We start from the raw sequence: 22,135 nt of genomic DNA, 5'->3' as shown, positions 1-22,135 counted from the left end.
GAGACAGTGGGTGTTGGGGGCTGCCCCATGGGTAAGAGGGTCCCCCCCAGGGAGGAGGTGCTGCAGTGGTGGGCGGGAGGAGATGGGAAGAGGCTGAAGCAGAAGTGCCACTGAGGGGATTTCAGTGCCAGCGGGACAGGAGGCAGAGGATGCAGAGGCTGGCGGGGCAGGTGAGGCTGCTGCTGGGCACTGAAACCATTCTGGGGGGCACTGGAGACATGCCGGGGGGCACAGGGCTGAGGTCACTGTGGGGCGCAGGGCTCTGCATGGCCACAGGGGCTACCTGGTGTCCCCTGCCACGTGGCCTGAAGGGCAATGGGGACATTGAGGGGGTCTCTATAGGGGTGGCAGGCAGGGGAGAGGTGGAGGTCCCTGGGAAGCCTCCGGTCCATGGCACTTCCGTGGCCTCATGGAGAGGATGACTTCTCTGGAGGGAACAGAGTGTGGGATCCCCACAATAAGACAAGGCAAGGGGGACCTCGGTGACAGGGAAGGGGGTATGAGATGGGGACCCTAGAGGGACTTTTAAAGGGTGGCCCCTGTAATGGGGATGGGGTCTCCACCATGAGGCCAAGGTCTTAAAGGTGTCTTCTGTGACCACAGTGGAATTTAGGTGGTGTCTCCACCATGGGAACAAGGCAAGGCAAGGGGTCCTTGGTCCAGATGGGCTTTGCTGTGGGATCTCCACGATGGGACTGAAGCAAAAAGAGTCCTCTGTGACCCGAGTGGCGTTTAGGTGGGGTGCCCCCATGGGGATGAGGCAAAGGGTTCCTCTGTGAAGCAGATAGGCTTCAAGGGACAATGAGGGACTTTATGGTGGGATCTCAAATTTAAGATCAAGGCGAGGGATGGGGTTTGAAGGCCAACAACAGAGTTTAAGGTTTAAGGTGGAATGTTTCCCATCAAGGGAGACAACTCAAGGGGGGCAGCTCAACCTCAGTTTGGGAAGAGTCCAAGGGGGACCTTTGTGAACAGGACAGAGTATGAGATGAGGGTCTCCCTATGAGGGTAAGGCAAAGAGGCTATCTTTGCCCAGGACGGGGTTTGAGAGGGGATGATGGGGTTTGAGGTGAGATCCCCTCCAGTGGGGACAAAGCAAGGGGGTTCTCTGTGGGCAGCATGGGGTCTGAGGTGGGATGCCCCCCTTGGGGACAAGGTGACAGAGTCCCTTGTGCCCAGGATAGGGCTTGAGGGGGAATGATGGTGTAGGAGGTAGGGTGGCTGGGAAGGCGAGGCTGCCCTTTGTGCCAAGGGTGGGGTTTCAGGGGTACCAGGCAGGATCTCCCCCATGGAGATGAGGTGAGGATGTCCCTTGTGCCTGGCACGGCTCCCCAGGGCAGGAGGTGATGCCAGCAGGGGCTCCCTGTCCCCAGGGCAAAGCCAGCCCTGCCATTCGCGCCCCCTGGCCATGCTGACATGGAAGCATCCCCACGGCTGGGCGCGCGGGGTGCAGGCGGAGGAGACCACGTCGCCGGAGGAGAGCATCGCCGACACCGACTGAGAGACAGTGCAGTCACCCATAAAGTAGAAAGCACTACTAAACAGCACTGCAGGGTGTAGTGTTTCCTACTTTATGGATGAGTGTACTGTGGGCTACGGAGAAGAGAGCACTGCTGGCCACCTGCGGGCCGGCCACCAGCTGCGCACAGCTGGGGAGCCAAGGACAGGCTGGCGCCGGCACCACCACCGTCCCTTCTGCCACCGGGCCAGCACGCCTGGGACATGGGGCTGAGGGGCCAGGTAAGTAGCAAAGCCTGCGATTCATGCTTTTCTGCCCCATCTTCAGGTCACGTGTGGCAAAGTCCTGTGGGGAGCTGGGTGGTGGCGGCCATGTGCGGGCAGGGAGAGGTGGGGGGGGGGCTGGCGAATGGCTTTGCGTGGCTGCACGATGGCAGGATGCTGCTAAATAAAACTCTTTCAGTTTTGACTTGTGGACTTTGTCTTTTTTATTCTATTCCTGGGAAACGCAAAAACTGGAAAAAGACACCTGCAGTGCCCCAAGGCCATGGCCAGCAGCTGGGGGGCACTGTGAGCTTGCATGGGGACAGGGCCTGGGGGGCTCAGGGGTGTTAGAAACTGCACGAAGGACACCAGCACCACGCAGTGGGACTTGCGCCCCGTGTCCGTCCAGGCTCATGGCAAAGTGGCCACGTCCTGCCGCAGCCCTGCCACCTTCACATGGAGAGGGAATGAGACACTCCTGTGGTCACTGTCCCCACACACACAGCCCATCCACGCTGTTGGCCCCATGTTCTGGCTTCCCAGGTCCCCAGTGCCCAAATGTCAGTTCCCAAACACCTGTGGGCATCCCCATGCTTGGCTTTGATTCCCCATCTCCTAGCCTTGGGAAAGGCACCTAAAAACAGTAGAAAAATACAGTAAAACCACATTTTTTTTCCTTTCCTTCTGTCCAAATTTTAATGGAAGGCTTCCACTTTTTGTAAAATTTCTTGTGCTGGTTTTAGGAGCACTTGTGGGTGGTTTTGTTGAGAATGGGATATTTTCCTTTCACTTTGGGTACCCACAGCTGGCCAGAGAGGAGCTGAGAGGCCAGAGAGGAGCTGAGAGGCCAGAGAGGCCAGAGAGGTTTGGCCTTCGCTTCACTGTCCGAGCTTCCCAGGTTCTCTGGCTTCATGAGTGCTTGAAAGGGATATGGAAGGAAAAAAAATCGAATCAAAACTGCAGTCATGGTCACAAGGAGACAAGTTTTTAAACAGTAGAAACGAGAAAGAGCTAAAAAAAAAGAAAAGGAAGCAGCGCAGCCTGCCCCAAGCAGCTTTCATTTTGTTGCGTGCCTAAAAGGAAAACAAAGCTTGAGTTTACAGTTTTAATATACAGAAGTTTTGAAAGGTCATGTTCCTAATAATGAATATGTAAGTATTAGGCAATGTAAATACTGGATACTTATGATTGATGAACATTATGGTCACAAATATTATAACCACCCAGCATTCACTGCCTGCAGAGACGTTGGAAACGTATTTCTTGCTGAGAGCAGCAAAACAGAAACTGCAACTTTTTTTTTTTTTTTCTTTTAAACACAGCTCCTTTTTTAGTGCCCTCCCTGTGTGCTGAATGCATGGGTTGGTTCCTGCAAGGAAACGTGTCCGTTCCCTACTGGGTGGAACTGCCAGTCTCAGAAGGACCTCGGCGCGTTTCTCCTCGCCCGGGTCAATGCTGTGGCCGCGGGAAGGCTGTGCAGCCCCCAGCCCAACGGGGCCTTGAGGGCAGTGGAAGGCTCCCCACACTGTCTTCAGACCCACACAAATGCCCCAGTCCCACATGCACCAGCCTCGGTGCAAGCAGTGGGATTTCCACACTGCAGAACACGAGCCACCACATCTGCGGGGGGGCTGCACCGTGCCCTGCGCCCAGCTGAGCTCATCCCCTTCCCTGCAGGGCTGCTTTTAGCTGGTTCCTGCGCCTGGTGGCCCCTGCCATGCTGTGCTCAGCCCATGTGCTCATGCATGCCCAGGGACACACGCACCCCCAGCACAATGCTGTGTCCTACAAATGCACATTTCCCATGCAACAGTGCCCAGGAAATCCTTGCAAGCATGGGCATCACAGATGTTCATGTCTCCTCCCCAGATCTGCACCAGGACGTGCCGGAGCAAACCCCCAGCCCTGGTGGCCCTGGGATGGGTCGAGGGAGGTGGGAAGCAGACGCCGAGGGTCTCAGCTGGGAGAGTGGGCTCCCATTGGTGTCACCACGTGTCCTGGTCTCACTGGGGCTGTCCTCAGAGGCCTGCGGGAAAGGAGGATGGAAGCAGGTCAGTGCCCACCAACTGCCCCAGTGCCACCACCCCTGCAGCAGGGCACAGGTCACCCAGGGCTGGCACGGCCTCAGCCTCCTTCCCCAGCTGAGACCACAGAGAGCTACAGGAGCTCCCATTAATCCTTCCTGGCCCCATCAAACTCCATCCCCTGAGACAGAGGAGAAGCTCGATAGGACCCTGAGGACACTAATTAGTCTTAATTGCCCTGAGCAGTCTCATGGGGAGCCACTGGTCCTGGTTCATCTCACCTTGTCCGGAGACTGCCAATGGACCCTGTTATCAGTGTCCTGCTCAAAACCTGTGGGATGGCTCCCTGATTTTTGAGGGCCCTGGGGTCAACTTTTGGCTCCTTATTTCTTCTCTGCCATGAAGCACGTCCACTCTTGCTGCTCCACAGTGGAAGAAGGCAGGAGGCCCTGGGGTCTGTGCACTCTGTATCTGCACCTTGGCTCCTTGGAGGCCTTCAGAGAGCAGTGGGTGCTGCTCGGGGGCAGTCCTTTTTCAGCTTGCCAGGCTTGAACTGTTGATCTCAGCCTCTCTACTGTCACCTGGTTTTCATTAATTGCTCAATGCCATTGCTTGTTTTCCCTAAGCCTGTCATTTCCTCTGTCTTAGGAGAGCTTCAAGTGTCTTTCTAAGGAAACACTTTGCTCCATCTCATGTACATGGAGCACAGACCCACAGCAGGTGCTTGCATGACTTGGGGGACCAAGGGGTACCTAGAGGTGCCTGTAGCATTTCGTCCCCACAGCTCTCATGAAGACTTCACTCAGTCAGCTCAGGGAGCTCCCGAGCCACTGTGCCTTTGTTTAATAACCCAGATGGATTTCTCTTTCCTCCCTGAGAACGGTCCATGGCCCTGATTTATCCAGCTGGCTGGCCAAGGAGTAAGAGCACCTCCAGCTTGCCAAGCTCAGGAAGCCAGAATGCATCCAGTCTCTTCAGGGAGGGACAGCTCATGGCTATGGGTTCAGTGTGGATGCCATTGATGTGCCACCATCTCACCTGACTTCATCTCACCTGACTGGGGTCTTCTGTAGGACTGCGGGAGGAGAAAATGGGTGCCTGGCTTGGCCCTGGCCCCTGATACTCCAGGGCAGCAGGTCCTGGGAGCACCATGGAGCCACGCGGGTCTGGCACTGGTGAGCAGGAGAAGCCTAGAGCTGCCCAGGAGGTCTGGTGATAGCAGCAGTTCCCTGGTGGGATAAGCAGATACTGCTGTGGTGAGCAGCACATGGCAGTGGAAGTGCAAAACAAGACGTGTCGGAGCAGGGTTCCCAAGGAGGCTGTGCTGTTTGAGCAGCGTGTGCCGTGTGCTGCTCGCAACCACATGATCTTATCAGTGGCACGTTTCCCTTCCCACTGCTGGCTCTCGCGTCCTGCTAATTAAACCTTCTTATTCTGTCTTGTCAGCAAGCTGTGCAGCACCTGGGCCTTGCTCTGCACTTGTGCAGCACCCGGAGATCCTGCCTGGCTTCTCCTGGGGAGGAAAACGGTCATGGGCAGGGACCAGGGGGTTCCAGGTCTCCTCCTGGCAGTGGAAGGCAGTGGGACTCATCCTGAGTGCTCCTGGAGGGGGTCACTTGAGCTAGTGATTGGAGATATGCAAGTATCAGAAGATGCGGGTAGGTGGGATCTGCTGTGTGAAATTTTCCCTCTGGTCTGTTGGTCGTGTTCACTGCTTGTGGCCAGCTTGGCGATGATCACAACAAACACTCTTTAAAATTAAGAGCTCAGAGATCCTGGATTTGGGTGATGGCAGGCTCCGAGGATGCTGCCAGATGTGGGACTGTTAGACCTGGTGTTAACTCCCCACAGCATCTAAGTGGGTCATCTGCAGACTTTACAGTCAGCGGTGAGAAAACCGCTCTTGGTGGTGATGTCTGCACTGCCTGTGCTCAGGCAGAACTGACACGCAGCTAGTGGCATCTGTTTCAGTAGGTGACACATCTGCACCCTGCACGTCTGGGTGTGCCTGCTGAGCTACCACAGACAGTGCTCACAAAGCAGCCTCTGAAACGTGCATGCCAGCCACCTGAGCCTACTGCGTGTACCTCACCTGGAGCCACGGCCACAAATGGAGCAACACCGTGACAAAACACTGTCTACCCCGCAGCCACGCATGCCGACGCAGCAGGCGGGGTCTGTCCTCAGCTGAGCAGCAGCAGCCGAGGGATAGCCAAACCGTGCTCTGCTGCAGGACAAGGCAGGAGCTAGGCTGGGGAGCGAGGACAAGTGGGCGTCCTGGGGAACGGGGCGGGGGCTCTCCCCGAGCATCACTGGTGCTGTGCGGCCCACTGTGTGGGGTGGCCTCCATCCTTGGAGAGCGAGACGGGCAGCAGGCACCTCTGTGGCTCTGTGCGAGCTTTGCTGCAGCGCTATGCCGCTAACTCTCGTCTCTTGTCCGCACGCCTGGACCACGCCAACCCCAACAGCCCCCTCCCTTCCCACATCGCGCCTCACCCACCGCAGCCCCTCCGTGGGCTGGCAGGGCCCAAGCTCGTGTTTGCGGCAGCGGGTCGTGACAGTGCTCGGCCCTGCGGGGCAGCACCAGCGGGACACCCGGCGATCCCAGGGCCGGAGGGGACGGGGAAACGCGCGGGGCTCCCCACGGAGGGACCCCCAACCCCCTGCGCCGGGGGGCGAGCCGTGCCCGGGGGGGCCGCGGGGCCCGGCGGGACCCTGCCGCCAGCACCCCGTGGGCCGGGCGAGGCGGGGGGCCGCGGGATGGCGGCGGGGCCCCCCCGGCCCGCCGCCGCAGCCCCCCGCCGCCTCATCGGCAGGCAGCCGGCACCGTTCCCGCACCATTGCCATGGAAACCGGCGGGGCCGGCGTTCCTCCCGGCGGGGTGCCCAGGCCCGGGTTCCGCGTCCACGGCTCGGCCGCGCGGCCGCCGGGGGCTGCGAGGCTCGGCGGGGGGGAGCTCCGCCAGGCCGCGGCGAGGGGCGGGCAGCGCCCGCGGCCCCCCACCGGCGTCACGGCGCCGCGGCGGCCGGCCCGGGCCTCGGCGGGCAGGGGGCCGGGGGCGGCGCGGGGGTCGGCGGGGCTGGGGGCAGCGGGCGGCCTTTGTAGGGTGCGGGAGCGGAGCGCGTGTGCGTGCGGGGTGGGACACGCGCACACGCGCAGACACGCGGGCACACACGCGCGCACGGACGCGCACACGCACCGGCAGCCGCCCGCCCGCCCGCCGAGCCGGCGGATCCAGGCGGGGACGGAGCCTCCCCGGGCGCGGGGATGCTGCCGCCGCCTCCGTCCCCGCCGGGCGGGAGCGCGGCCCGGGCACCCGCCGCCGCCGCCGCTCTGATGCCTTCGGGGTGCACGCGCCGGTCCCCGCAGCTGCGGGCAGCCCCCCGCGCCGCAGCGTGAGCCATGGAGGAGCCGGACCCGCCGCAGACGGGCGACGCCGTCCCCGCGGCCTCCGCCCGCCCGGACGTGGCCCCGGCGCCGGCCACGCGTGAGGGCTCGGGGGGAGCCGCCGGCAGGGCGAGCCGCCCGCCGTCCCCGGGCCCGGAGGGGGCCGGAGCAGCCCAGCCCCAGGAGGGCTCCCGCAGCAGCCTCCGCGCCCCCCCGGCGGACCCGCAGCGGGTTCGCCCCGCGCCGGAGCTCGTTAGGCCTCGGCAAGCCATGGACGGGCTCGGACGCGAGCGGACAGACGGCCTGGCCCAGGTAGGGCGGCTGCCCGGCGAGGCGCGTTCCGGGGCGAGAGGCGTCGCGGGGCCGGACGGCTGCGCCGGGCCGCGGCTGAGCCACCCCACGGCACCGACCCCGCGGGGCCGGGAGCTGCCGGAGCCGCTGCCACGCAGCGCGGGCGAGGGAAGGAGCCGCTCCCCGCGCTGCCCCTCGGCAGGGATTTCCAGCTGCCGCCGCCCTGCTGGTGCCGGAGCTGGCCCCTGGCACAGACCTGTCAGCCCGGGGCTCCCCCAGCCCTGCGGCATCTCCTCGCCCCAGCAGCATCGGTGGCTCTGAGGGTGGTGAAGGGGACACGGTTCAGTGCCACCTGCGTCCGGAGCATGCCCTCTTCCAGCAGGGTGGTCTGGAGGGGTTGTGGGCTTGGTGGGTGGGCGGGGGGATCTTGTCCCTGCAGACAAAGCAGGGCACCTCGAGGCAACGCAATGCCCAGCCCCTCGCAGCATCTCTCTGAAAACAGCTGAAAAGGCTTCCTAGGAGCCTCACCCCCTCAATCCAGGCCACAGAAGTTCATTAGCTGGCCCTGTTTATGACAACTCACCCTCCCTTTCCTTGGCTAAAGTCGCTCATCTTTCTGGGATCCCCTGGCGCTCTGAGGTGACTCTGTGATGCTTTTAAAATAGGGAAGGAATAAGCTCTCAGCCTGTTCTTCCTGAGTGTGGGGAAGAAGAGGTGAGCCGAGCTGGCTGGGGTTTAGCAGGAGATTTTTGAGCTATGCCAGTGCTGTGCTCCTGAGCACAGCTGGAGGGTGGCTGGACCAGCTCACAGGAGCAAGGGTACTGCTGGAAACCCACCAGGAGAGAAAATTGTTTCGTTCAAGCAGTCTCTTATCGGTCTTTTTTGAATGGCTGTTTATCGTGATGCTTAGGGAAGTGCCGCATCTAACCACGCAGTCCGTAGTCCACCTCTGGTCACAGCTCTTGGTTGTTCCAGAAGCACCCCAGACAAAATTGGGGCAGCAGAATGGGAAGCATTTCTGCTCCCATCTCCCTTATCTGTCCATCCCAAGACTCAAACCAATTGTGCCAAACTTAACATCTTCTCTTGCTTCAGGAGAGCCAGCGGGTGAGGGAGGGGGGGAGCACCCTGTCTTGGTGTTGGTGCTCCTCGCTCTGGGGCTCAGCTTTATTCTGCCCCACAGGACTGCCTCATGCTGTCCGGGGAGGGTGGCAAGGGGCAGGAGATGGCGCAAACAGGTCCTTGCGGGTGTTCCAGCAGTTGAAGAGCACCCTGTGGGGTAGGAGCCATGCACCCAGCTCTGGCTGATCCTGCAGTGGGTACCCCAGGCACCAGCTGCATGTGTGGATGGCAGTGGTGGGGGCGAGGACCCCCACTTGGTTTCAATGGCTGTGACTGCTGAGCATCCATCACCCAGTTTCCCTTGGTCTTTGGGCTGCTTTGAATTTTCCCTAGGATCCTGGGTGGTCCCAACATGGCAGATGACTATTTCCCTTCCCACTTCATGGGCTTGGCAGCACCATGGTAGTGTCACCACAGCACCGGCTTACCGAGTCAGTACCACGATGGTACTTGACATAGCAATGGTACTGTGGCACCTGGTGGTACTGTCGTGTATTGTGTTAGTGCCATAGTGGGACCGTGGCAGTACCATGACATTACTGTGGTAGTACTGGTGATACTGTGGTGGTACTCGTGATAATGTTACATCTTTAACATTGCTGTTGATCCCCAGAAAGGTTAATGTGTCATCTCCTGGAAGGAGATCCAGCACTTCCTCCTAAAGTCAAGTGATATGAAAGGCTTGCAACTGATCTCTGTTTCAGATCCAACAGGGAGCTCCCCTGCAAAGCATGGCTCTTCCTGGCCAGGCTGGGACAAGCGCTACCAACGCCATGTGCCCTGCAGACAGAGCTGGGTTTCCTTTATGAGTCCAGGACTTCTGTCCTTGGGATGTCAGTGCTGCATTATGCAAACAGGGCAGCTGCCTCCAGGGAGTATCTCCTAGTGTGGGGAAGAGCCTCTTGAGGGCTCATCACTGACAGAGTTGATTAAAGAGGTTGATTTTATGATGAAGTTCTTGTCGTGTGTACCAGCCTCTGCCACTAATGCTGTGCCATTTCCTCAGGGCCAGTCTAGGGGCAGATGTTAAGACTTTCTGTAGGTCAAGTTAATCTCAGCTTTCTTGCTTAGATCCCTCTGGAGTGCAGGGGTTGGAGAGCTGCCTCCCTTCTCCCATATGGGAGCTGGCAAGGGAACTGTGGAGATAGAGAAGTGGGATGGGGCTGAGGGGAACACCTGCAGCATCCCATGCAGCCTCTGTCTGGAGCAGAGTTGGCTCCAGAGCTGGATAACGTTGTTTAGGGCCTGTCCAGGCAAGTGTTGAATATCTCCAAAGATTGGGACCCTTCCACCTCTCTAACCCTGTCCCAAAGCTACAGTAGACTCCTTGAGATGAATGTTCTTCAGAGGTCCTGTGGGAATTGCCCTGTGCCCATTTTTTCCCCTCCATTTGCTGTGCTCCTCTGCGTCCTGCAATGCACTGCAGGATTTCCTAGCTCCTCTGCAGAGTAACAGCAGAGACGTGCATCCCCCATCTTACTACTGACTAATGCTATTTGGGGGCTTGATCTCATGAATGTATTCTTGTTCCAAGGCCTTTGAAATCACTCTGGTCTTGCTTTCCAAAATTTCTGTGTAGACACAGAAGGTAAGAAACGACTTTCTTGCTGAGAATCTCCAGGTACGGCAGGTTTAGGATCCCAATCAGAATAATGAATATCAGGGGAGAAAAACACTATGTAAAATACTATGTAGGAAGAATGGGGTCATAGTGTCACAGATACAGTCTGGTTGGAAACTGGAAACTTCTCATAGTGCTGTCAGAACGGTTTTAGAGCATTTCCCGGAAGAGCTCAGTTTTCTGCATCTGCTGTGGGGTGCTGCCCTGCTGAGATCTGCTTTGGTCCTGGAAATTTGGGATGGTTTGGGGGTGGGTTGCTGAACTGAAGGCTTTTTCCTGATGCCCTAAATTGATAGAGGGGAAAGGAACAAGGTTGTTCACTTTCTGGATATTCTCTGTACCCTCCGTTTCCAGGATTAGTCCCCCACCAGCCTATCCAGCTTCATGTACAGATGGGATAAGCTCAGCAGCTTAACCATCCCTGTTCTGGCATCTCATGAGCCACAAAAGCAAGGAGCATGGCTAGGATGCTCAGAGTTGGCTAACGTGACTACTTCTCAATCTCAGGAGGCCACTTTGGATCTGAATTTCTGAAAAGCCAAGCATGCAGCTTTCTCTCTGAGGTCAGAGGGAGCTAAGGGTGTTCAATTACTCTGTAAAACCCAAATGAAGATGCTTAATCCAAGGAGCCCCCAAATCAGTAGGAATTTAAATGTCCACAGAAAAAAAGCTGTTGCTCTCAATGGGACTTAACACAAATCACAGATACAGTAAGAATTATAAAATGCTGGTAAACATCCTCCATGCCAAGTGTTCAGGACAAGCTGCATTTAACAACAAGCTCAGTTCCTTTTGCAGGAATTCATGGTATTTTAAGAGCTTTGAACGTTCCGTAGATGAAAAACTATTCATTTAATGCCTGAGGACATGTACAGCTGCACCCCTGACTAAAAGGATAGATCAGCAAAATAAAATACGGTAGGAAGGTGAGAAGGCCTTCCTGGGTACTGGGGCCAGTTCTGGCTGTTATGGACACCATTTCAGAGAATCCCAATCAGAAAAAGATCGTACTCCATCTTGCTCAAAATCTGAGTAAATTAATTTTTCTTGGCAACACTCAGCCTCATGCAAATGACTTAGTGCCATTTTCTGCAAGCATTACGAACGTATGGCCAACTGCAGATAGCTGTCTGCCATGAACACCCAGTGTGATTTTATTTGTAGGAATGAATGGAAGAAAGCACAAAGCAAGACTGTTTGGAAGGGGAAAGTGATTTTTATTTTACTTATCTTTCTGAGAAAGCTGACTCTACTCACCTGTACTGTCAGCACAAAGACATGTCCAAATGTCTTGGAAACGTCACTTGTGTGGGACATGGAGGACGAGGGGCACCAGCCCATTGCCTCCTCACTGTGTCCTTGGCTCCTCTGGACCGGTGATGACAAACTGGTTTGGGGAGTTGGCTGTTACTGCACCACGATCTTTTGTCTCAGCATCTTTCTCATTTCACCCTCTGTACATTTTCCACAAGGGAACTTGCCAATGCCTTTGCTTCTTTGTTTTGGGTGTCCTGCGGCTGTAGTCCCCCTTCCTGCTGGAACTACATGAAGAGAGATGGCACATGCAATGCCGGCAGCCTTGTTGGCCTCCTCCTGCTTTGAGTACAGGCTTTCTGCAGCTGAGCCATCTGTTTAGCAGTTCTTGGAAAATACCCTTTTGGGCATCAGTTTGTAAGTCTTCTACTGCTCTTGCCATTCACATTCCCATATTGATCACCAAACAGTGCCTTTGGCTCTTGTGAGCAGTGCAAGGAAATGATTTCTTTGTCCTCCATCTACTTGTTAAAGACATTAGAGATTTGGGGCTTGTCAGTCCAGGACAAAATCTTAAAATCACATTTTGGCCAGTGAATTCTTGCTCACTGCAATATGTAATAAACGCTGTTCCCAATGTGCCAGAGTCTGGGCAATCAGAACATTTTTTAAGCAAATACGACCCAAGCAGAAAAGGTGCTCTTGGCCCCTGGGAAACTGCGAGTAATTCTGAAAACAGACACACATGGTAGAGAACTGTGGGGCAGATACCTGGGCAAAAACTGAGCTCTGCATACAAAATCTGCCACTCTAGTTCTATGATGTGTCTTCCAAGGTTCAAGAGGGCATCCATCTCTTCAGAGGTGAATGCATTAGGTAATACAGTCTCTGTACTCAATAAAAGCAACTTGTGAGACCACAAACACCATTGCTGAGGCTCTGAAGTAGGAAGGAGACCGGGTATTAACTTTTCAAGCTGTGATCCTGTTAGAGGGCAGTGGCACTTCCTCCTGGGGTAGGGATTTACTGAACCGCAGTTCCATGGCCTCCAGGGGTGAAGCCCTGGCACAGCCCCAGGCTGCTCCCTGTAGACAGGAGCCTCATTCCCACGTGCATTTGTCAGTACCGTGCCTTTCTTATGCCTCTCAAGTCTCATGCCTTTCCAGGGAGTGGTTCTTTGGATTAGAGTTTCTGTTACAAGAAAGATGAGATATCAGAGAACAATCGTCCCTGCTCCAGCCATCAAAATACCAAACCTGGAAAGAGCTAAATTTTATCACTCTTCCCCAGGTTTTTTTGCATACTTACAAAATAGAATTATCTGACATGTGGCATCTAAAGAGTCCAGATGCTCCATGAAGACCTTGGGGCTGCCTGGGCTGGAGCCTGCAGTGCTGGGAGCTGCAGGCTGACCTTTGTTCAGACCTAAACAACAAAAATCTCCAACACCTTCTGTAGGAAGCCAATACCCACATGTTTAGCTCAAAGGATGGGCAATGCAGATGAGTACGCAAGAAGCAGAGGTTGTGAAGCCACCCGTCTTTCTGTGTTTGCACTGAGGATGTTAACACATTTACTTCCCACTTCTATGTGTTGCTTTTGTCTAGTGTAAATGTCATTACTTGTGCCTGCTTCTCTGCAGATTCAATGACTTGCTCAGCAGCACCTAGAAAATCTGCAATGGAAGAAGAAGGCTTGGCTGTCTTGGCTCCGTTGGTCACCTGAGTTTTACAAACAAACTGGGTTTTACAGCATGTACCCTGACTTTCATATATTTCAAGCTGTGCAATGAAGAGAAATAATCTCTTCAGTTTCTCTCTGCAATGAAAGCAGAAAGACTATTAGGCTCCCCTTACCGTGGTGGGGATGGAGCACAATCCTGCTTTACTGCTGTGGGGCTAGACCAAATCTTTCAGAAAGCTGCTAAGAGAAAAGCGAGAAGCTTGTATCTCAGTGCTAATTGGGCAGTTGGCAGAAGAGGCTTAGTACATGATTCTTCCCCTGTGAAATGCGGGCATCTTTCTCATGAGGTGTGTAGATGGAAAAGGGCCCTACAAGGGACTTAGGGGTGCCCAAGGATCCCAGAGTGACCCAAGGGCAGGCAGGTCATGTTGTTGTCATACCGTGTATAACCCTACACTGTAGGTTATCTACTAAACAAGTTGGATCATATCCCAGCAATCACCAGCTGCATTTTCTGGATGCATATCCTGGATTTGCAAAAAGATTTGCATTTAACATGGAGAGAGGTTGGGTTGCAGCTGGGAAATCCTTCATGGGGCCACCCACACTGTCATGCCTCTGTGTAAGGCAGGTAACTCCCAGCTGGAAGAAGTGTTGGTTAAAGGTCTCTGGACCACACTGGAGAGCAGGACAAGGAGCAACTCCAGTACAGATGGTACCAGCAGTCATTCAGCTAGATGAGCGCCTGCGCCCTTGGCAGGACCTTTCCACTTCAAGTGTTCCCACTGGGTCCATCCCACACAGGGCTGCTTGCTCTGGTCTCTGTGCTGGGCTTTGTGGCACAGGGACAGGCTGGCCTTGTGGGGACAGAAAAGGGCTTCTCCAAATCCTCTGGCTCTCTCAACTGATTGATCTGTTTTATGTCTGATCATGAAAGATGAAGAAATGCATACACAGTATGCCAAGAATAGTTCAGAGCTGCTTTTCCAGCAGCCTTGTGGTATGAAGGTATCATTTTCTCATCTACTTGCAAAACTTCTTGTATTTTGGATTTGTTGTTAAAGGTGAGAAATTGCTCCATATTGTATGCTGGACCTGACTGCAGTCTTGGATTCTGCCTCTGTCTCAGGATTTTATTTTCCACTCACATTCCTAGTCTCAGTGCTGCAAGGACTTTAATTTTTCTCCATCTGGGAAGACTGGAGAAGTTGAGCTCGTCAAAGGGCAGCCCAGCCAGGGTGATCAGGGCTATCAAGCTGATTTTTCTCCTCTTGGAGCACCTGATTTTGTTTTTCTGGGACTGATGATAATGCTTTCATAAGAAACTTCAAAGATAGAGAGGACCTGAACTTGTGAGACTCCAATTTTAGCTGTATCTCTCATTTTAAATACATTGTGGGGAACTTAAGACAAGCTGGCAGTGGTCAGAGGGTGTGCAGAATAAGATGCCTGGGAAAAGGTGTAAGAAAGAACAAATGTAACATGAATGTTCCCTGAATATTCTCCTAATATCTTGCAACCTGTGGCTCCAGCACTCCCCATGCTGGAGGCAGTATATTTGAAATTAATAGCCTCGGATGGATTTTTTCTTCCATGAATTCCTTACGTGCGGTGATAAAAATCAGATAAATGAGGAAATCACAATAAATAAGATTGTGTTTGGAAGAGGGATGGGCACCAGAAGAAAATGCTGAATCATGGAAACAGGAGCTGGCAACGCACAGGGCGAGGAGCTGCTGGGGAAGTGTCATGAAGTCAAAGAAAGAACATAGATGTTTGTGTCTGAAACCAGGAACCTGGTGCAAAATGAAGGAAGCTGTGGGAAACAGGCTGCCTGTCAAAGGAGTGGCAGAGTAACCACGGTTGCATCCCAGGCCTGTCTCTTCTCTCATACCTTTAACAAAAATAGCCCTTTTACCTCCATGCAGATAATGTGCACTCCAGTGCGAGGTGTCCTCGCTGTGCCGGCAGTGGCAGCTGATGGGTTTTGCTCTTGCTCACTGACCGAGCAGGAGGTGATGCTATTTTTGTCTTGCTTTTGACGTGCAGTGAGGGCACTGCAGAAGAGCAGCCTACAAAAAATAACTTCCCTCTACAAGGAATCCGATTCCGCTGAACCTGGATGGAAGAGGAGAAAACAGATCGGCAGTGACAGGTTTTATTTCCAAGTGGCAAGGATTGAGAATTTAAGGAGACTAATTACCAAAGTCAGCTGGAGCGAACAACTATAGGGCTTTGACATGATGGAGGCCTGGAATTTAATGCATGACAGGTGACAATGATTTCAAACAAGGGAGAGGTAGTGGGTTTAATATAGAAGGTAGTAGGAAAGTAGTGGTGGTTTTTGACCTAAGAAGTGGTATCTGCAGTCGGAGGGTTAGATTTCAGAGATGGCTGTTGTGAAGCAAACCTGGCAACTGCAGCCCTATCTGCTGCAGACAGGGAAATCATCATGGGGACATCTTAAAATTATATATGTTTTAAAAACAGTCACGAGCATGCCAAAAGCCACCTGAGACTTCCTGCTCATGGGGCCACCTGGTAAATTCCTCCTCGACATCTGCTTCTCCGCTGAAATTTTCAAGCAGGGCTGGATTTTGACTTTGGTTCAGTTGCGGCAGCGGGACCGGGGAAGCCCTTGGGCCAGTCCGTGCCAGGCTGAGCCGCAAGGCACCAGCAGCACAGCTTGGCCACCCGAGCCGCACTGCGGAGCAGCGCTGCCAAGCCTGCCGCAGTTTGATTTACTGCCCCCCAAATGGCTTCCTGCAAGTTTTCTGCAGAACTTCAAAGACTGTGCTGGATGCTGGGTGTTCCTGGGGGATTTTGATTGTATGACCCACTTAGCAGCCTGTCTGGGCACCTCGCTCTCTAAAAGCTGCTGCAGCTCTTGATTGCTTTTTGAAGTTTTCAGGTGAAAAAGCAGCAGCTTTTCTTGTAGGTGTCCTGCTGAGGCCTGTGTTTGCTCATTCTCAATGTATCATGAGGAAACTGTATTTTTGGCTCTACCTGCCAGAAGAGGTGACAGATGATCATGTTACCACTGTACCAAGAGGCTTCAAAGCCATGTGTCAGCTGCACTAGGGAGCTGTGCTCTGCTCCCCTGCCTGCCTCCCTGCTGCTATTTCCCTACTTTGCTCTGTCTTTGGAAAATTTCCTCTATGGCCAAAGAAGTTGTCCCTGGGATTAATTATGTTAGCGGCCAAGGAATCTCCTGGTCTGGGGACACGAGGGCTCTCTGTGCCCTCTCTGTGGTTTAGCTCTGCCTTGGCTCCCACCAGCTTCAGCTTGCTGCAAACCTCCCTGATTGCGGGAAGCTTTTGGATTTTGTCTCCTGGCTTCTGCAGGCACTTCTACGTGTCCTTATGAAGATGAGCCATTTGGGGGGGCCTCCAGGCCTATTCTCGCAAAGATTTCCTCAGCTCCATTCAAAACGCAACGTGTGGGGGGGCTGCAAGCATGCCTGCAGTGAGGCTGCATCACGGAGCACAGGAGCAATGAGGAACGGCGGAGCGGTTAATAAATGAAAAGCTATTTCATTATAGGAAATGAATGTTTAATGAGTGTGGGATGACGTCTAGACAGTCAGTCAGTGCTGGCCACGCGATCTGTGAGGAGGGCTCATCCCAGGCAGCCAGCCCGGCCCCGGCCCTGTGCCAGGGTGAGGTTTGGCAAAGCTTGGAGCCACCACCCTGGCGGTGCTGCAGCGAGGGTCTCCTGACGCCACATGGCTATGGATGCCCCTCATCCCTCTCCTAAGGAGGCCATGAGGAGCTGCAGCTGCAGCAGGGCCTAGGAGGTGGAAGGCGGCCCGGCTGTGGGCCAGGCCCGGCCTGGAGCAGGCCCAGGGGAGCCAGCAGCACCTGGGGAGCTCAGCACGGGCTCAGCCTCTGCTGTGTGGTGGGCTCTGGAGCGCAGCTGAACCGGGGACAGCCCGCTAGCCCAGGCTAGGAGGAGAGTGGCTGTGAGTCTTTGCAGCCTGGCCTGGTGAAGACGCTGGTTTGTAGCTACAGAAAAGAGGCCTCAAAGACCTAAATGGGCCCATCTGGGTGTCAGTCCCCAGCAGAGCCCCTGCCACACTAGAAGGGCCCATCAGCCCCTGCAGAACCGCGATACTGATGTGCCAGAAGCCCTGGCTGCCAGAGGGGAGAGGCCACAGCACCCTGCATCCTCCACAGCCGCCCAGCTCCTGCCCCAGGCGCAGAAGGCACTGGCTCAGCCTCTCTGCATGGAAGAGAGCAAAGACAAGAAGCTTTACTCTTCTTGGCAGTGGCAAGGAGATGGAAATAATGCATTCTGACTTCATCCCAGGAGCTGCCTTCCTGGCTCTGGGGACAGCAGCAGTGAACCGTCCCACAGCAACACTGTGCCTGCCTGGAAAATGCTGACAGGATTCCCCCCATGCCCTCATCCTGCTCTGTGCCCCCATCAGCACTCACAGCATCCTCTGCATGGGCACCAGGAAGGGCTCTGCTGTTCCTGGAGCTGGCAATGGGGGAAATATTCTCTGGGACACATTACTGTCCCTGTAAAGCAGCAGGGATGGCACTGGTGCTGCAGGACTTGGTGCTGGGTCTCTGGGCCCAGATCACTGCACCATGCAGGGTGAGTGGCACTTGGCTCTGGGGGCTTCTTTGTCATGCCAGGGGGCTGCCATGGTGCAATGTCCCTGGGGATGAGGCAGCAACTGCACCTTTGTGCTGAGAGGGGTGGAAAAAAAAAGAGGAAAATAAATATAGGTTTGCTTTCCCACAAATGGAAGGCAGTACAATCTCTTCCCATGGGACATTTCACTCCACCTTTCTTGAACCCAGGGATTTCTGCAGGGTGGACACCTACAAAGAGCTCTGCCTGGGAACTCGAGGCACCTGATATCCCCTCTTGGGGGCTTAGTGGGCTGGTGGGACCTAGGGGCATTGGGTGAGGCCAGGAGAGGGCTGGTTTATTTTCAGAGGGTTTTCTTTTGGTTTTCAGTCTCTTCCAGTCGTGTTTTTCCTCCCTGATGTGCCAATGCATTTCTATACAGGGGTGAGAGGTTGGGAGAGGCTGCCTGCTGTGCCCAGCTATGCTGGGGGTTTTGGCACAGTGGACTTTGTGGCACTGGTCTCCTGTGCTTTTTCTCTGATGGAAGTGATCAAGAAGCCAAAAATAGTCTTGTTCAAGAGTGTGATGAGTTTTACCCAGTCTCAGACTTCCTAGAGCTTAGCAGCGTCCTTGTGCTGTGAGCTGATTGTATGACTTGCTGCCAGGAAAGCCTGGGAAGTGTTTATTGTTAGCCAAGGGACATTTCACTCATAGCCTTGGCTTGCAGGCACAGAGCAATGCAAGAGGATGGCTGCAGCCATTCAGTGGCACTAGCAAAGAATTCCTGGGTCCTGCAAGACTGGGCTGGCTGCTGGGAGAACATCTGTCTAGGTCTTCTCGAGGTGCCTGGCTTGCTGCTGCCATACGGCAGATGAGAAGCAATAGCTTGGCTCTGAGCTTTGCTAACGCATAAAAATACTTTCTGGGACCCTGCTTCGGCAGCAAGCCTGCGGCGAGCTGCTCTGTGCAGGAAGCAGTAACCACAAGCTATATATACAGCTCCCAGCAGAGCTGCTGCTGCTTTTGATGTGACAAAATTAAGGTAGTATTTTGCAAAGAAATCCGGCATGTTGCCTTCTTCCGGAGCCAAGGCTGTCACAGGGAGGGCAGAGCCAGGGCCTGGCTCCCGGGCAGGCTCCTGGGCCAAACTGGGTGGCTGGCATGGAGAGGGGGGTGAGGAGGTCTCTTCGCCTCCAAGAACCACACAATGCCTGGTCCCTGAGCTGTAGGGAGGAGCACATGTGTCTGGTGTGTTGTGGCATGTGCTCTTGCTGGCTCTGCTTGCATTTATCTGAGCTGGTTTAGGTGGTACGATGCCAAAATGCAAGCAGCTGGAGACAATGTCAGGGTTTGGGCTTTTTCCCCAGATGCAAGTTGAGACCCTGATGCAGCCCAAGACCCTCTGCAGGGTGACCAGTCCCACTGGCCCGTGGGGAGGCACTGGGTGATGGAACCACTTGTAGGTGGGTGCCAGGGTTCAGTGTGTCCTTGATAGCAATCTCCCTGACTTTCCACGCTGCTAGTAGGGCGTGCATCTCCTTGAACCTGGAAAAGCAGCTCTGCGAGCACCCAGCTATGGCCATTGTTCCTGCTACCCCCAAAGGACATGCAGCCCCTCTCTTCCTCCTGAAATCAGCCTCCAAGTCTCAGCCTGCTGCTTCACTGCCTGCACCCTGACCCTGCTGGCCTCCCAGTGAAGCTGGGCTGGGCTTGCTGTGGGGCCAGGGAGAGCATGCAGCCGTGGCCCCCTTGTCCAGGGGAGGTGAAGCCCTGCCTTGCCTCTCCCATGCTGTTTTGCAGAGCGGGGCTGACTACAGCTTCCTTGTGAGCCAGAACACGAAGCTCCTGAGCGCACTGGAGGACCTGCGGCACCGCTACTCCAGTCTCGTGGAGGAAAACAGCTTGCTGGTGAGCGGAGGATGCAGCCTGGCCAGGCGCTGGGTTGGCTCACGGCACACCAACAATGTGGGGTGTGGGATTCTCCATGGGGAGGGAGCCCTGGTTGGGGCGAGCTGCCATCGTCCACCAGATCCAAGAAATGCTGGTACATGGGATCAGCTGGGGAGGGCAAGGGGAAAAGAGAAGGGGGCCTGGGTGCTTTGTGTCCCCTGGGTGCCTTTGCACTGCACCTGCTGTTGGCTCGAGCAGGACCCCTTCCTCGTGACCTGCTGCTGCCCTCCCTGCCATCTTTGTCCTGCGTTATTTGCCTGCTGGCAACCGCAAGAGGCTTTTCCGCAGCTGCCTGCTAGGGCTGGCAGAGAGCAACGCAGCCGTGAGCTGACAGCAGGGAGGGGGAAGTCGCTCTTGTTTCCTCTTTAAGGGGAAAAGCAGAAACACTGATTCACTTAGCCCTGCTCTGGGTGACAGCGCAGCACTGCCCCCTGCTCCTGCTGGAGCTCAGCACCCGGCTCTCCAGCTGCACCCCTGCCACCCAAAGCCGGGCCAGGCTGCCACAGTGTGGGCTGCCCCGTTCTGCCCAACTTCCACATCCTCGGCTCCCCTAGCCCATGGTTGGCAGCCAGGAAATAAGAAGAGGAGATGCTCCCCCCCTCACCAGAGAGCATCCCTGCCTGTGAAGCCCTGCAGCGTGGGGATGTAGCCACCCTGGGTCTGAGTATCCCATAATGCTGGCAGGGCTGCATTGGTCCAACCCTATAAACTTTCAGTTCCCGATCTGGGACCCTGACCATGGAGGCCTCCAACAGTTCAGGTCCTTCCACTGCTGTGGTCCAGCCACCTGCTCAACATGCTCCAGCCTTCAACGACCTGGACCTGTGTGGCATCGGGGCTTGACTAGGCAGTGCGATGGGTGCTGCTGCCAAGACACAGGCAGCAGGATATGCTCCAGGAACAGCCTCCTTGTTCCTGCTGGGAATGGGGTTCATCAGCAACCCTGGCTCTGAACTACACCGTGCAGAGGGAGAGGACCTTGCATTGCACATCGTCCATGCACCGTTGGAAGTGTATGGCCATAATGCCCTCCTAGGCAAAGGTGCTTCCCATTTCCTAATGTAAATGTCACAGCAGCTTCGTATTTCCTGTGTCACCACTGCTGTTTGAAAAGGATTAGAAGGTGTGAAAGAGTCTGAGAAATATACAGTTCAGGTTGATTTTTTTCTCTTCAAAATGCCCTTGAAAATTTGATCACTCAACATTTCAGATTTATATCACCAAATTCAAAACATATTTTAGATCATTTTCCTACACTAAAAGCATACATCCAGTACGCCCTGCAGGCTCAGGGGGTCACCCGTTAGCATTCATATGGATTTTAGCAAAGCACTATCATATAAGCTCTCATCAAATCTTACTCTCAAAAATCAGCCTTGGTCTTCTGAATGAAGAAAGGCAAATAAAGCAGTGAAAGCAGCAAGTGCACGTGCTGGGATCTCACAGGGGCAGCGAAGAAAATAATTGGAAGGATCAGCTGACCTGACATTTTTGCTGATGTGAAAAGACAGCACAACACATCTGGGTACGACCTTGAGAGAACAAGCCATCGGCAAGCAGCAGCTTATCGAAATGGACAGATAACAAATAAAAGGGGATTAAGAGCAAACAGAATCAATAGAAAGGAAGAGGAAATTTGGTTTGCAAACATCATAAAGTCCTTGGCTGCTTTCTCCCCGTTCCCCTCAGCTCATGTCTCATTGTCAGGAGAGCAAGGAAAAAGCAAGCAAAGTTCGGAGCGTAACGTGGTGATGCAGCACAAATCCACAGTGATGTGTTGAGTACTGTAACAGCAGGGAAATGAACTGGACAGGCTTCGGAAGGGAAAGCCCAAAGGGCCAGCAGCCAGGATAGACTGACTCTGGTGATGTGCTCAGTCCCATCCAGCAAAGGCAGAGCCTGCAAAGAGCAGAGAGAGCGACAGGCTGCAGAGATGGACGGACTGGGGTGGGGCAAGGGGCTTCTCGTTCAAGAGGTCAGGTTAACAAAAATATCAGAAAAAGCAGAGGTTTCAGTGACTGGAGAGGAGACGAGTGGAGGTCAGTGTACAGCATCTGGGACAGTTGTACAAGAACAGGCCAAGCCCTGGTTGGGAAGAGCCCAGTGGGCACAGAGTGGGTCAGGCAGGGCCAGGGACCTGTGTTACCTCTGACATCCCCAGTGCCAGCTTCAAGCATGGGTGCAGGGGGAGACTGAATGGGGTTTTCAGGTCAATCCTCTCCTTCTGTTATCCAGCGCAGGAGCTGCTTCCCTGAAACAGAGGAGAAGGTTAAGCACCTGAAGAGGAAGAACGCAGAGCTGGCGGTGATCGCCAAACGCCTGGAGGAGAGAGCCCGGAAACTCCAGGAGGCAAACCTCAAAGTCGTGAGTGTTGAGCCTCTGCAATGCTGGGATGGGAAGCTGGGCTAGGAGAGCACCTCACCGCTGGGACTTCTTGCTTGCTACTTCTATAGGAACAGAAAGCCCTCTTCTTTTCCCTTTACTTAAACCAGGCGAGGCC

General features: G+C 54.7%; 1 protein-coding gene and 1 long non-coding RNA gene across 11 annotated transcripts in view; one reads left to right on the top strand and one right to left on the bottom strand.

Moving 5' to 3' along the window:
• Positions 1-2,591: 2,591 nt before the first annotated feature.
• Positions 2,592-6,426, bottom strand: LOC121057696. The gene is made up of 3 exons (XR_005813893.1): positions 6,243-6,426; positions 4,800-4,975; positions 2,592-3,748 (listed from the first exon to the last, which is right to left on the bottom strand). It is a non-coding gene; the product is annotated as an uncharacterized LOC121057696 (long non-coding RNA).
• A 707-nt stretch (positions 6,427-7,133) lies between these two features.
• TSPOAP1 (TSPO associated protein 1) overlaps positions 7,134-22,135 on the top strand; it is a 70,669-nt gene continuing 55,667 nt past the window's right edge. For 8 of the 10 annotated variants that reach the window (XM_040532205.1, XM_040532209.1, XM_040532204.1 and 5 more), the window contains exons 1-3: positions 7,134-7,445; positions 19,486-19,593; positions 21,871-21,999. In XM_040532205.1, coding sequence (XP_040388139.1) covers positions 7,149-7,445; positions 19,486-19,593; positions 21,871-21,999 — 534 coding nt within the window. In that variant the 5' untranslated portion in view covers positions 7,134-7,148. Of the gene's footprint in view, positions 7,446-7,479; positions 17,043-19,485; positions 19,594-21,780; positions 22,000-22,135 lie in introns of those variants that run through there. The other 2 variants (XM_040532208.1, XM_040532211.1) reach the window with 2 other exon arrangements.

This window comes from Cygnus olor, chromosome 20, assembly GCF_009769625.2.
Source record: "Cygnus olor isolate bCygOlo1 chromosome 20, bCygOlo1.pri.v2, whole genome shotgun sequence".
Lineage (NCBI taxonomy): Eukaryota > Metazoa > Chordata > Aves > Anseriformes > Anatidae > Cygnus > Cygnus olor.
The sequence above is the reverse complement of the archived record's forward strand: the minus strand, read 5'-3'. Positions and strand labels throughout refer to the sequence as shown.